At 51.5% G+C, this 14,774-nt stretch overlaps 1 protein-coding gene and 1 pseudogene across 1 annotated transcript; both read right to left on the bottom strand.

Annotated features, from left to right (window-relative positions):
• Positions 1 to 1,884: 1,884 nt before the first annotated feature.
• On the bottom strand, positions 1,885 to 1,961 carry LOC141418380 (small nucleolar RNA SNORA40; annotated as a pseudogene).
• Positions 1,962 to 5,511: 3,550 nt separating this feature from the next.
• LOC109682676 (galactoside alpha-(1,2)-fucosyltransferase 2-like) lies at positions 5,512 to 14,035 on the bottom strand. The gene is given in 3 exon segments (XM_020158047.2): positions 5,512 to 5,960; positions 5,963 to 6,982; positions 13,895 to 14,035. Coding segments are annotated over 2 exon segments (1,065 nt in total). The 5' UTR covers positions 6,981 to 6,982; positions 13,895 to 14,035; the 3' UTR covers positions 5,512 to 5,913.
• Positions 14,036 to 14,774: the final 739 nt, after the last annotated feature.

Raw genomic sequence — 14,774 nt, 5'->3', positions numbered from 1 at the left:
CCCCCCCCCCCCGCCCATACTCCATGGTTGTATGATTGGGAATGGAGGTTCATTTGCTGCTGGCCAGGGAAAACAAGCTACTTGCTGCTTCCTTCAGAGAGGCGTCATGGATGTTTTTACCCGGGTCCCCCAGACACCCTAGATGGCTACCTGTCGTCTGGGTAATCTGGAAGATGGTTCTGCTGTTTGCATTCAGGAGAGGGGCAGGAAAGAGTTGGGAGGAAGAAGAGAGGAGCCAGACCCCGCGGTTCTAGTTGGAGGTGAGACGATCAGAAGCATTGGGTGTGGAACCAACTTCACTTGGAAGCAGAGCCTGAGACAAGTTCACGTGCCAGTGGTGTTAAAGAAGTGCATCCGCTAGGTGTGGTGGCTCACGCCTGTAATCTCAGCTACTCTGGAGGCAGAGATAGGGAAGATCAAGGTTCAAGACCAGCCCAGACAAAAAGTTGTAGAGACCCTGTCTCAACAAAACAAGCTGGGTATGGTGTTATCCCAACTATGTGGGAGGCCCTAGGTAGGAGGATTGTCCTCGGTAAAAAGCAAGACCCTACCCTATCTGAAAAAGAAACAGAAAAGCAAAAGGACTGGGGACATTGCTCAGGTGGTAGTGCTTGCCTAATAAGCACAAGGCCCTAAAAGAAATAAATTATAATAAAAAATACAGCATCAGAAGCCACGCACAATGGTGCATCCCTGCAATCCCACCAGAGAAGAGAAGATTGAGAGTTTAAGGCCAGCCAGAAGGGGAGCACAGTGTGACCGCTGGTGACATGTCATCCTCTGCCTCAGCATGCTGAGCACTGCAGCATTAAGGCAACTTGAAACTAAATCTTTGTGTCTTCCTGTTGGGTTTACATTTGCTAAAGCCATAACACATAATTGCATTGGTTCTTTTTGCACAGCTGGGACAAGATTCCTGAGAGAACAACTTACAGGAGAAAGGATTTATTTGGCTCAAGATTTCAGGGGTTTAGTCCTGGAACCAGCCCCATGTATGTGGGCAGAGCATCATGATGGTAGGAACATGGGGCAGAGATTCTTCACTTCATGGCTGACAGGAAGAAGACAGAGAGAGACAGGAAGGAGCCAGGGACAAGATACCCCAGTGACCTACTCCCTCCAGCTTGACGGCACTCCTAAAGTTTCTAGAACCTCCTAAAATAGTGCCACCAGCTCTGGGTGAAGCTTTTAGCACATAATCCAGTGGGGGACATTTCATACTCACACCCTAACAATAACTGATGACTCAAGTTCCTGGTTGGCTGGGTTCTGCAGGGAAGTTCTTAAGCTCTGCAGCTATCCCTGTGACCGACTGGGCCAGGACATTCAAGATGGCGCACTTGCACGTGTTGGTGCCTTGGATGGGATGGCTAAAAGGCCAGGCCCAATGGGATTGTGGATATGTCTGGAGCTCCACGAAGTGTCAGCGCTCTAGCTCTCTGTGTAGTGTCTATCAGGCTGACTGGAGTCCTTACACAGTAGCTCAGAGCTCCCAAGAGCAGTTTTAAGGACTAGGCTCAGGCTGGGTGGTGCATACCTGTAATCCCAGTATTCCAGAGGCTGAGGCAGGAGGATCGGGTTTGGGGCCAGCTTGGGCTACATAATGAGATCCTGGCAAAAAAAAAGACTAGGCTTGGCAGTGGCCCAATTTCACATGTGCTACATTACCTCTGTTGTTTCATGCAAGTCAGGCCAGCCCAGGCTGAGTATGGGAAGGGATTTACTGAGATCTGGGAGCCTGGGGGGTTGCAGCTATTAGGGGTCATGGGTTACAGGATGGAGGGAAGGAAGAACATAAACTCTAGCACACTCGCAGCCCAAAGGCAATCCTGGTAGAAGGTCATTGGGTAAGGCGTTGGCACTAGTGGGTGTTTTTGTTTTCACCATATTCCTTCTTATATGTATCAAAACTCATACTGTACAATGAATCCTGGGTTGCAAAAGAGGATTTATTTATATATTTTTTTGTGGTACTGGGAATTGAACTCATGGCCTCATAGTTGCAAAGCAGGTGCTCTACCACTTGAGCCACACCTCCAATTCGTTTTGTTCTGGTTATTTTTGAGATAGGGTCTCTATTTGCCTGGGCTGGCCTCAACACTCAGTCCTCCTGATCTCAGCCTCCCAGGTAGCTAGGATTACAGGCGTGACAGGCATGAGCCACTGACTCTGGCTAAGTCTTGGGTTTTTTTTTTTTTTGGAGACAGAGTCTCCAAACTTACTATGAACTTACTATGTAGCCTGGGCTGGCCTCCAACTCTTGGTTTTCCGCCTTCTCCCTCCTGAGAGCTGGAATTACAGGTGTGAACCACTATAACTGGAGTCCCTATAAATTTCTCTACCAAAATTCACTTAAACTAAGACTGGAAACTGGAAAGGGATTCCTTGAATTGGATTATATAGGCAGAGACATGTTAACCTAGTAAGTACTGTGGCACCATTCCTTGGGGACAAAGCCATACACCTGGGCCCTAAGACAGCTACCTTGTCAGACCAGAGAAGCCTGCAAGGGGATGTGAGGTAGATACTAGAGCGGGTACATGTTTTCCTGAGGCATGTGGAGAGGTTACTTAGTCTATTTGATGTTGGGTGCAATCACATGATTTGCCTTAGCCCCAGAAAATATTTTTCCTACGTTCCCACTTTTGGGGGGCTTCTTCTCAGTCAGTCCTTATACAGATGGTTCCAAATTATGATGGTTTGACTTAAGATTTTCCAACTTCCCAATGATGAAAAGCATTATGTGTTCAAGTAGAAACTGTCTTTTTTTTTTTGGGCGGGGGTAGGGGTGGGTGGGGGGTATGGTGGTGTTGGGGATTGAACTCAGGACTTTGCACATGCTAGGCAAGGGCTCTACCACCGTGTTCCATTCCCAGCCCCAGCAACTGCAGTTTCGGTTCTGATCTGGTAAGCTAGTAATATGCCATCCATATTTTCTCAGGTCGTTGAGCAATGCTGTGAGCTGTGACCTCTAGCCTTTGATACTCTATGGTATAATAAGATGTAATGTTTGGTGGCTTAGGTGTATTAAATACACATTGGAGTTATATTTCAATTTATGATAGGCTTATCAGGACAGTTAAATTGTTAACGTTTTGCCTACGCCTCTTTCTGCACCTGGGTGATAAAGTATGCCCCAATGCGGCCGCCATACATGGGAAATACAACCTAACTTCATGTGCTGGCAAGTTGTAAACTAACATAACTGTATTCCGTTGTAACGAAGCCCTGAATCTCAGCCAATCACAGCAGCTGAACCTCTGCCAATCAGAAGCTGAAAGGGGCCCAAGTCGTGCCCATATAAGGCAAACGAAACTGCAGCCAATTAGGATGATTTTGTCTGTCACTTCAGCCAATCAGGTTGTTTCTGTCTGCACTTCCGTTCTGCTATTAATAGTCTGCACACGAACTAGGGTAAAATCATTCTGAAACTTCTTTAGTGTAGAATGCTCTCCTGTTGTAGGTCTTTTTCCTTGTCCATGCAAACTTTATAACGTGCCTTAGGATTTTTTTTTCCCCTCTATATCTTTTTTTTTTTTTCCACTGCTGGGGAATGAACCCAGGGCTTCCTGCATGCTAGGCCTGTGGTCACCACTGAGTTTCACCTCCAGCCCCAGGTTTGTTTTTTTTGTGTGTGTGTACTGGGGTTTGACCTAAGAGCCTCACGCTTGATAGGCAGGTGCTCTACCACTTGAGCCACTCCACCAGCCCTTTTTTTTTGTGTTGGGTTTTTTCAAGATAGGGTCTCGAACTATTTGCTGGGCTGGCTTCAAATTGTGATCCTTATGATCTCTGCCTCCTGAGTGCTAGGATTACAGGCATGAGCCGCCAGCGCTTTGAACAGGAAGTAACCCTATTGTAAGTCAGAAGTGGTCTGCATTCTCCTCCATTACCTTTTCTCTTGGAGAGGGACCCCCCTCATCCACACATAGCACTGTGTTCCAATTAAGAGACTCGCCCACGGCCTTACATAAATGGCCCATGGTGGCTGCTTGACTCAAATCCAGGTCATCACATTGTTGCTTTCAGGAATGTGAAGTTGTGTGGAGAGCCAGGAAGGACTCTGTGTTGGGCGGTGAAGAGAGACATGAGTTTCCGCTCCACTTACCATCTTGGTTCATGGTCACTGCGTGCAGGCTTATCGCTGGAGTTTGTGCTCCTACTATCTTTGAACCTACACCTTTATCCACACCTCAGCCAGATGTGTCCTCACAGCAATTCGTATCAGCCACACCCACGCTTTTAGACCTCGTTTTGGTGGTGTCATTTGAGACAGCATTTCACTATATAACCCACACTGGCCTTGAACACAGGATCCTTCTATCTCTGGTCCCCAAGGCCTGTGCTATCACGCCCAGCTCTAAATCACTTTCTTTCTGATACTCAGTAGGTGTGCCTTATATATCTGTAGGAAGTCTGGAGAAGTACCTTCATACCAAGATTTATAAAATCTGCATTTTGTGTGTGTGTGTGGTACTGGGGATTAAACTCGGAGTCACTGAGTGGAATCCTGGAGGTTCACAGGGTCACACTGCTCTCATATATCTCTACCAAGATACATGATCGGCCTCTAGAAACCCAGGTTCAGAGGCAAGGCATACAATCTTGATGCCCACCAGCTAGTAGCCAGTATGGTGCTTTTATGCAAATTGGAAAAGGCTCCTCTTCTGGATGGACCAAAGCCCTTTGGGTGAAGTAGACTGTGGGCTCTACTTAAACTCCAGTTTTGTCTTTGAGCGGGTAACTTCGGGTAGTGATTAATCTGCATAACCACTCAGGGCCTCCCTCCTGTCTACCAATAACCAATGTCTGCATCTTCCTTGGTAATACCACCCAGGTTGTCTAAAAATTGCTACGTTTCAGAAGAGCCTGTTGACTCCTCAGTTAGAGGATCAGAGGCTAAGCCAATCTACTGGTCTCACTCATTTTGCATCATAATGGGCCACATGGATGAGTGGCACAATTCCTGACAGAGATAAGGGGGTAAGTTGTTGAAGGGTTTAGGAAGTCGCCATAGTTTTAATATGATTCCTGTGTTGGGAGCTTCATCCTCAGTGTGCAGATGTGGCCTGGTGGAGTGGCTCAGGTGACTGAGCATCTGCCTAGCAAGTGTGAGGCCCTGGGTTCAAACCCCAGTACCACACACACACACACACACACACACACACACACACACACACACACAAATCCTACATTGCACAGGACAAAGCTCAGTGTGCAGATGTGAGAGATGGTGGGACCTTTAAGAGGCAGAGCCAAGCAGGAGGGTTTTAGGTCATTGGAGGCACTGCCTTTAAAAGGGACAAAGAAGTTCTGGAAAACAGGTTGTTCTAGAAAGAGCAAGCCTGGCCCCTCCCTTTGCTTCCTGTTGGATGCCATTGTCATGCCATCCACATAAGGTCCTCACCAGACCTGTATAATAGTCACCCAGCCCCAGGTATTTCATCACAGTAATGGAAAAGAGACTAATACAGATTTCTTTCGCTCTTCAAGAGGGTCCCAAGATAAGAATAAGCTTTTTTCTTTTTTATGGAAATACTGTAGTTTAAACTCAGTTCCTCACACTTGCTACGCAGGTGCTCTAACACTTGAACCACATACTCCCCCAGCCTAAGCATAAGCCTTGATTTGCTCCTCTGGAAGAGATTGTCTGCATGTGATGTATGTGGCAGCCATTTTGGGCCCGTGAGACAACTTGCTGAGAAGAGAAACTGAGGGTACAGCAAGACGATGGATAAAGCTGGGATCTCTGATGAAGTTGTTGAGCTGCCAAGTTAGCTGATGCCTGAGCTGTGCCTCTGCTGCTCTGATTGTGCTAGACGTATGACCATATTAGCTGGATTTCCCTTCCTTGCAGCCCAAGGCGTCTCCATGCAAGTGGGAAGGGTCTTAGTGCATTTAACAAAGGGTTCCTCATGCCTGGGAGCTGAGGGGCTGCCAGGGACAGGCTGGTGTCAGTGCTTGAGTAGTGGGGACAGGTCAGCAGGGATCCCCACCCACTCTGGCAGGAAGGCTGCTTCTGGCTTAAAGACTTTGAGGAAGGGAGAGTTCGGCAGGGTGAAGTTGGCCAGGTAAACTGTCTCTCCCCCAGCGAGGTAGGCGGCCCAGATTCCGAAGGTGCCGATGGTCATGACCGTGTGGTTGCACTGCGTGAGAAGTGCAAAGTCCTTGGCTGGCGAGTTCTCAATGCCATTGCCCGCAAACACCACGTCCCCCCGGGAGGCGTCGATGTTCTCCCGACACCAGGCCATACCATCGCTGGTGACCACGAACACCGGGGAGTGGTAGCGAGCCCGGAACCGGTCCAGAGCCTGCTCCAGGTAGCCCCGATCGGCCACCACCCCTTTCCACACCTGAGGCATGACGCGGACGTAGTCCCCACGGCGCACGTGGACCCCCACAAAGGTGCCCGGCCGGCTCCCGTTCACCCGCAGGCCCCGCAGGAACGCCTGGGCCTCCTCGCGCACGTGCTCGTGCAGGCTGAACTCCTGCAGGATCTGGGGGCGCAGGTGGTGGTAGAAGGTCCAGGAGCACGGGTACCCCGTGAGGCGCACGTAGCGGCCCCGGATGTGGCGATAGCGTTCCTCCATCCAGTCGTTCAGGTGGTAGTTCTGCCACGGGATCCCGCGGGCCGTGGTGCTGTGCAGCACGGGGAGCGTGATCCTGAATATGGGGGCCAGCGTGTCGTGCATCTGGGCGGGGATGAAGGCGGGGCGCCCGTTCATCTTGGCCAGGGCGTACAGCGTGGCGTACTCGCCCATCTGGTTCCCCAGGCGCCCGATGGCATTGATGGTGAACATGCCTTCCAGCTGGTGACTCTCTGTGGCTGGCAATGGCCCCAATGCCACAGGCGTCTGGCCCTCCCACGTGAGCTGAGTCTTCCCTAATCGTTGCTGAAGGTGGAAGATGGTGGATGCCGTGAACACAAAGAGGATGAAGTGAGCCATGGGGAAGAAGAAGGGCACCTGCGTGCTGGCCATGGCTGTGGGGCAGGAGACAGAGGCCACATTAGCTCAAGGATGCAGCCGGGTGGTGCGTGGACACGGCCTTGTGGCTGGGGGTGCAGACGTGGTGTGGGTGCATGTGTGCAGAAACACTGGCTGCTTGTCTTGATGTGTACAGGTGTGGCTGTGGAGTAGGTGTCTCTGCAGGTGTGTATATTCTTTGTGGTCCTGCGTGGGTGTATCTCACAGGTGGACATGTGTGCCTGTGGGACATGTGTGTGCAAATACGGCTTTGTGAGAAATCGTGTGCTCACGGATGTGTGATGTGGCATGTGTGTGCACCCACTGCATACATATGTGAAGTGTGTGTGTGCAGAGGTGTATATGGTATGTAGGTGGTTATGAATGTGGCGTGTGTGTGTAAATATGTGAGTGTACACCCTCCCATCTTAGAATGGGGTTGTAGCCTGATAAACCCTCTATAAATTAAAAATGTCATAAATCAAAAATACATTGAAGCCAGGTGTGGTTGGAGCGTGCGTGTAACCCCAGCTATGTGAGAGACGTGGACAGAAGGATCGCAGTCTGAGGTCAGCCCCCAGGAAAAAGCACAAATCACTGAAGTGGAAAAGGGGCGCGATGTGGCTCAAGGGGTGCAGCATCTGCCTGCCCCCAGCCTATGGCCCCTTTGGAGGGAAATCTCACTGCCCACTTAGGTCTAAACCACTTGGCCCACCTACTCCTGTGGTCACAGCCAATAGAATTTGAGATAGACATGACAGCCTGTTCACGAATTGTCCCTGGCCTGGGACCTCTGCAGGCAGGCTCCAAAAGATGAGCTGGGCCAGGAGTGGTGGTACCCATGTATAATCCTAGTACTCTGGAAGATGAGGCAGGAGGATCACAAGTTCAAGACTGGCCTGCGCTGCATAGTCAGATGGTCCCAAAAATAAAATATATATCAAATACACACTTGTGCACATAGATACATTTTAATATGTAAGCAAGGACCCCAGGCTTGCTGTGCAAATGCTCCACCATTTGAGCCACGCCCTCAGTCTGCTTGGGTCAAATTCTCTGTTGGGGTATTTTTTTTTTTCTTGGCAGGACTAGTGTGGTGAAGCCAGCCAGGAGAAATGGTGAGCCCCCAGACCCTGCATTTTGTACTCTTTTTTTTTTCTTCTATTGTTCCTTCTGTACAACCAAGGCAATGGGATGAGCTCTGCCTTTGGGAAATGTGGGTGGGAGACATGGGTCCACAGGACCCAGCATTGTCTGCCTGACTCCTGGGACTCACATCAAGCACCACGGGTGGCGCGGTGGCGTTGTCCCTGTTGGGCAGGATTCAGTGGAGTCCACCTGCTGGATGCGGGGGCAGCCCTGTACCTGGGTCTGGGATCAACTGGCAGAGACTTGCGGTTAGTATTGCCAGGTCCTGCCCTGGGGATACATGCCCCAGGGGATGGACCACATTAAACTGCGGTGCCCTTCTCCCTTGTCCCTGTCCCATTCTGCGCCATGCATGCGGTGCCAGCTCTGTGTGCCAGGCTGGAAGGCTCGCAGTGCCTGAGCTGGCTGCGAGAGGGACTAGCACAAAAGTGCTGCCACGCCATCTCTACCACCACCAGTGGGAAGGGCAAGGGAGGCTTGTGGCATTGAGGGCGAGATGGGCAACAGCCTGGGAGCTTACTGTGACCACGTGAGTGCTGAGCCCTCTCCAGCTGCCTCCCTGTGCCAGCTGCGTCTTGGGCTGGTTCTCCAGCCCCACAACTCAGCCTGGGCCTGGAAGCACCACCTAGCTGCTGTCATAGCCTAGGTGGTGGAGTCCCCCAGCCAGCGGCGGCAGGAGGAGACAACTGTGTGCTCCAAGCCACCCAAGAATGCCTGCCTACCAAGTGTGAGGCCATGAGTTCAAATCCCAGTCCCGTGGATGAAGGGGAGGGGAGGAAAGGAAGACAAAGCAGGACCTAAATTGTTTCAAACTCCATCAGGTGGCTGGAAGCCAGCAGGCAAAAGTAGAGTGGGCAGCACCTACTGTGTCACAGTGAGCACAGCGTTGCTGCTGCAGGCTTGTCAGGCTGGGCTGACATCTGTGCCATGTGGCTACAGGCTATGTGCATGTGCAGCTAGTAATGGGTGTGCACCAGGCCCCCAGTGCTGGGAAAGGATCTATGGGAAGCTTTGGGACCCAGGACCTCCTGTGCTCTGAGCAATTCTAGGGGATTTGCACCTCCTCCCTCCCCTCATTCATAACAGAGCCTGCACTCGTGCAAGTGCAAGGAGGCTATGTACCCAGGTGGGTTGGAGACAAAAGGTATACCAGGGTTCTGAGCCAAGAAGTCGTTAAGAGGATGCTGGTGCTAAACCAAGCAGGGTGGAGCCTGACTGGAAAGCTGCCAGCTCTCCCCTAGGATGGCCTAGCTCAGTCTTCACTCTGGCTGGGTGAAAGGATGGGTGTGGGGAGGGAGCTGGCGCACCTCCTAGGTCAGAATCCATGAGCAGCATTTTTATCACCCACAAATTCTAGATAAGACTGCTTCCTCATCGATCCACAGTCCTCCTCAGTGCCACCTCCCAAGTAGCTTGGATTACAGGCTGGAGCAACTGAGCCCAGCCTAAGTGTTTGCTGTTAGTTCCTACAAAGCAAAGGGTGCTGGTGTGCGTAGCTCTGGGTGAAGAACCAGTGGGTTCCACTCCTCACATGAGCGGGTTGATGAAACTCAAGTTTAGCATTTAGACCCCAGAACCCAGAAGTAGGAGGAGACACAAGAGAACAAGATGGAATTCCGGGGGCGTGGCTCAAGTGGTAGAGCGCTTGTCTAGCAAGCCTGAGGCCCTGAGTTCAAACCCTAGTACTGCACCCGGAGGAAGACTCGCTCTCGTTTGAAGCCTGGGAACTCCGAGACCAACTGAAGTAAGCCTGTGCCTTTGGATGCAGGTACAGTGGGACCCCCCTCTGAGGTGGGGAGCACTGCTGTTGTAGATTGTGCCCCAGGCTCAGTGGGAAAGGCCGCGTGTAGACTGATTTCAGCAAACACTTAGGCTGGGCTCAGTTGCTCCAGCCTGTAATCCTAGCTACTTGGGAGGTGGCGCTGAGGAGGACTGTGGATCGATGAGAAAGCAGTCTTATCTAGAATTTGTGGGTGATAAAAATGCTGCTCATGGATTCTGACCTAGGAGGTGCGCCAGCTCCCTCCCCACACCCATCCTTTCACCCAGCTAGGCCATCCTAGGGGAGAGTTGGAAGGTATTCCTGTGGCCCTGATGGTTCCTGGATCCTACTCCCATGAGGCACTGGCGCACGGTCCAGATCCCCAAAGCATCCAGAGATGATGGAGCGGGCTCTGTGGGTGCAGGAGCACAGAGGATTCTGGGAGACGAGGCCAATCTTCCTTTCTGTAACTACACTGTGAGCACTTCAATGGCAGGAAGTAGACATGGCTCCTCTGTCTGCCAAACCCAGGACATGTGACACTCAGAGGCCAAGGGAATATGTGTGGGAATGTGGAAGGATAGAGAAAAGGGAGGGAAGAGGGAGGGAGGAGAAAGGGAGGCAGGAAGGAAGGAAGAAAAGGAGGGAGGGAAGGAAAGGGAGGGAGAGAGGAAAGGAGAGAGGAGGAAGGGAGGGAGGGGGGAAAGAGATAGAGGTAGGAAGATACAGAGGAAAATGGAGGCAGGGGAGAGACAGATGGACCTGCCTCCACTTGTCCCCACGCTAGTCCACCAGTTGCTCTCCAGTTCTCTGTTCCCCTTCCCCCCATCAGCCTGATTGTGGCTGTCTGTGTGTGGTCACCAGACACCTCCTGAAGGAAAGGACAGTGGCCATCCTCCTCCCTGCGGCATCCCCCAGCCCCAGGTTCCTGGTTGTGTGCAGAGTGGATGTGCTCCGCCTGGTTCCACCTGTTTTTCTCTCCCTCTCTCGCTGAGTCTCAACCAACATCTCCCTGTCTCCCTTTGTAACCCCTTGGCAGCAGTTAGACAATAAAGCTGCTTTGTTTCAGGTGAAAAGACAGACAGAATGTTCTATAACAATATCTCTGAACCTCCTTAGCGGTTCTCCTTCCTCCTGCCAGGAAGGGGATGGATCCCTGCTGAGGAGAGGCACCTCTTTGACCTCCCTGAGGCTGCAGGGGGACAGGAAGCCATGGAGGTGTCTCATAGAGCAAACCAGCCAGCTATGAGATGTGAAAGATTTAGATTTAGGGAGAATAAATGGCCTGCTGGGTCAGGAGCCACCCAAGGCTGTGTGACCTGGACCAAAGGCCTTTACCTCTCTGGCCTTCAGTCACATAGTCAGAGGGACACAGGAGCACAGTACCGATTAGTAAACCCTGAGTCAATGCCCTGTGCCATGGGCTGCTTCTGCTGTCTCAAATCCAGTTTTTAATTTTTTTGGTGGGACTGGGGTTTGAACTCAGGGCTTTGCACTTGCAAAACAGGCACTCTACCACGTGAGCCACGCCTCCAATCAATTTTGCTCTGTTTTGGAGATGGGGATCTTGCAAACTGTTCGTCTGGGCTGGCCTTCAACCAAGATCCTCCCGATCTCAGCCTCCTCATTAGCTAGGATGACAGGTGTGAACCACCAGTGCCCGGCAGGCCTCTCATTTTTGTTCCGGACTGCCTTTAAACTGTGATCCTCCTACCTATGCCTTCTGCATAGCTGGGATTTACACCCTGTGCCACAACACTGGCTTCTAGATTGAAAGAGGGTCTCACTAACTTCTTGGCCAGGCTGGCTTCCTAATCTTCATCATAATCTTCATCTCCCAAGTAGCTGGGATTACAGGAATGATCCACCATACCTGCCAACTCAGACTCTGCAAGTAGATGATGACAGGCCCATTTCACACCAAAGAAAACTGAAGCTCAGAGATGGGAAGGTCCAGGGTGATGGGGGGCTGGAAGGGTACAGAGTCATCTAGCATTTGGAAAATCAGCAGCCTGGCATCAGTGGGGAATCCTGGTGACCCCGATAGCTACAGTCAAAATCAGGGCTGGGCTCTTGCTGGCAAATGGGAGCCTGTACTTCCCACTGGTCCTCTGAGGTCAGGGAGTTCATCAGCTATCTACCCTCAGTTTCTACAGCTCATCCGGCTCCCCTGTCCTCCATCTGGATCCCCTGAGGTCTTCCTTTGGGATGGGGGGCTGTGGTAAGATGCTAGAAAGAGGCCCCAACTTTGGAGGAGGATCCAGCCTCTGGTTCCCCTGGAGAAATGGAGTCACTGATGTCTGCAGAGAATCACTTGTGAATGCTGCCTCTTCCCTGTTTTTTCATCCCAAGCACAGCCTCATTATCTCTGCTTGGGACTCAGCCCCCTTGCTTCCTCCCTGGCCTTTAATCTGTCCCCTACACCCAGAGCTGGCTGCCTCCTCCCCAGGGCTCCCTGCTCTCAAGTCTGTAAGGCCAGCTTGAGCAAAAGTAGCAAAAAAAAACAAAACAAAAAACCCATCTCAAAAGTAAACTAAAAGTTGGGTGCTGGTGGCTTGTGCCCATCATCCTAGCTACTTGGGAAACTGAGGTCAGGAGGATGGAGGTTCAAGACCAGGCCAGGCAAATAGTTCATGAGACCTCATCTCCAAAACAGCCAGAGTAGCCAGGCACTGGTGGTTCACACCTGTAATCCTAGCTACTCAGGAGGCAGAGCTCTGGAGGGATCTGTTTGAACCCAGCCCCGGGCAAATAGTTCAAGAGACCCTATCTCAAAAAAAAAAACAAAAACAAAAACAAACAAACAAAAACAACCCCACAAATAAAAAAAGAAAGAAAAAACCCCATCACACACACACACACAGGCTAATGGAGTGACTCAAGACATAAGGACACCTGCCTAGCGAGTGTAGTGTGAGGCCCTGAGTTCAAACCCCAGTGCTCCTGAAATAACCTAAGCAAAATGAACTGGAGGTGCCATTCAAGCGGTAGAGCACCTGCTTTGCAAATGCAAAGCCCTGAGTTCAAAACCCAGTCCCACCAAAAATTTAATTAATTAAAAAAAGAATCCCAGCCTCAGACCTGGCCCTGTCCTGCAGCCTGTCATCAGCCATTCCCGTGGATAATCCTGTCACTCTGCTACTCTGTCCCCACCCAGCACCTTGTCCTGTCCCCTGAACTCTGAAAGGCCTTGCTACAGCCTCCCAGGTAGACCCAGCCCCTCAACACCACCACCTCCCGCAGTTTCTCCCCTCTCTGCCCTCCTTTCTGTGCCCTGGCAAGTGTGACATTTATAAACACTTGAGGACCAGATGGCAGTTTAGTACACAAATGTGGGGCCGCCATGTAGAAATCCTTGCCTTTCTTCTCAAGTGGGATTGGGACTAAGTGGGGGAGCCACATTTTCCCCAGCTGGCCCTTGTAGGACAGGTAGATAGGGGCGGCCACTGGGGGTCTTTGAGAACATGGTCCTGCCACCCTGACAGATGGGAACAGGAAAATCCGGTTCCTGCCAGCTCTGTCTTGGCCCTTAGTGCACTTTTATTTCTAGGTGGTTCCTGGTGACAGGAGGAAGGGAGGGAGCTGGTGGCCTGGGGGGGGCGGGGAGAGGAGGACAGGGATAGCTGGGGATAAGGGATGATCCAGAGGGTGAGGAGGGAAGCCACTGGGCAGGCCAGCATGGAGGTCACAGGCTCGGTGCTGGGGGACAGAGGGGCTTGGGGGCAAGTCCTGGCTGCTGGGGGTGGACCGTCCTCCCCTGGAGGCCCTGGGGAAGGGGTTCATCCCAAGATCATTGGGGATCACTCAGTGGGCTACGGTAGCCAAGTTCATGTCCCTCATCCCTGGTTCCTTCTCTGCTCCAGGTGTGTGTGTGTGTGTGTGTGTGTGTGGTGTGTGTACATGCGTGCCTGCGTGAGAGAGGGAGAGAGAGAAAGGGAAAGGGAAGGAGGGAGGGGGGGAGGGAGAGAGAGGGAGAGGGAGAGGGAGAGAGAAAAGAGCTCCCCTCCCCTTCTCTCACCTGTTCTGGCTTCAGGACTCCAGGAGTGGGTGACAAGGGGGCTCTGCAGGTGGTTGCCTCAGCACTCTCTCCAGGTTGCCTCTTCATTCAGGGCTAAAGAACCTTCCCACACCTGCCTTTAGCTAGAAAACCCCGCCCAGGGTGTACCTGACTTCCCAGAGCCAGAGTGGCCCAGCTGCTGGGCAGGGAGGTGAGCCAGGAGCCAGTACTCCCTCCCCTTCGCCCCTGGGATGCAGGCCAGGAGGGCACCCTGGAGGAGGGGTCAGGGTCTAGCTAGGCCAGGTTTTCCTGATGCAACACCAACAGAGTCTTTTCTTTCTTTCTTTCTTTCTTTTTTTTTTTTTCAAATACTGGGGTTTGAACCCAAGGCTTCACACTTGCTAGGAAGGTGTTCCACCATTGGAACCACTCCACCAGCCCTTTTTCGTGTATGTTGGGTATTTTAGATGTACGGTCTTATGAGATATTTGCCCAGGCTGGCTTTGAATCGAGATCCTCCTGATCTCTGCCTCCTGAGTAGGATTACAGATATGAGCCACTGGCATCCAGCCTCTCACAGAGTCTTTTTTTTTCAATCGGTTTTACATTTACTCACATCATGGGTATACATTGTTTGGGCCACCTTTTCCCCCTCTTAAGTTATTTTGGGGACTTCCTTTATTTTGTGATACTGGGACTTGAACTCAGGGCCTCACACTTGCTAGGCAGGTGCTCTACCATTTGAGCCACTCTGCCAGCCCCCACAGCATCTTAAGAGCATTTATTTTGCCTGGAGGCTGAGATCTGGAGGATCAAGGTTCGAGGTCAGCTATGGCAAATAGTTCTCAAGACCCCATCTCCAAAATAAAGAGCAAAATGGACTGGAGGTGTGGCTCAAGCT

The sequence above is a fragment of the Castor canadensis genome, chromosome 16, assembly GCF_047511655.1.
Source record: "Castor canadensis chromosome 16, mCasCan1.hap1v2, whole genome shotgun sequence".
Lineage (NCBI taxonomy): Eukaryota > Metazoa > Chordata > Mammalia > Rodentia > Castoridae > Castor > Castor canadensis.
This window is presented reverse-complemented; position numbering and strand designations above follow the sequence as displayed.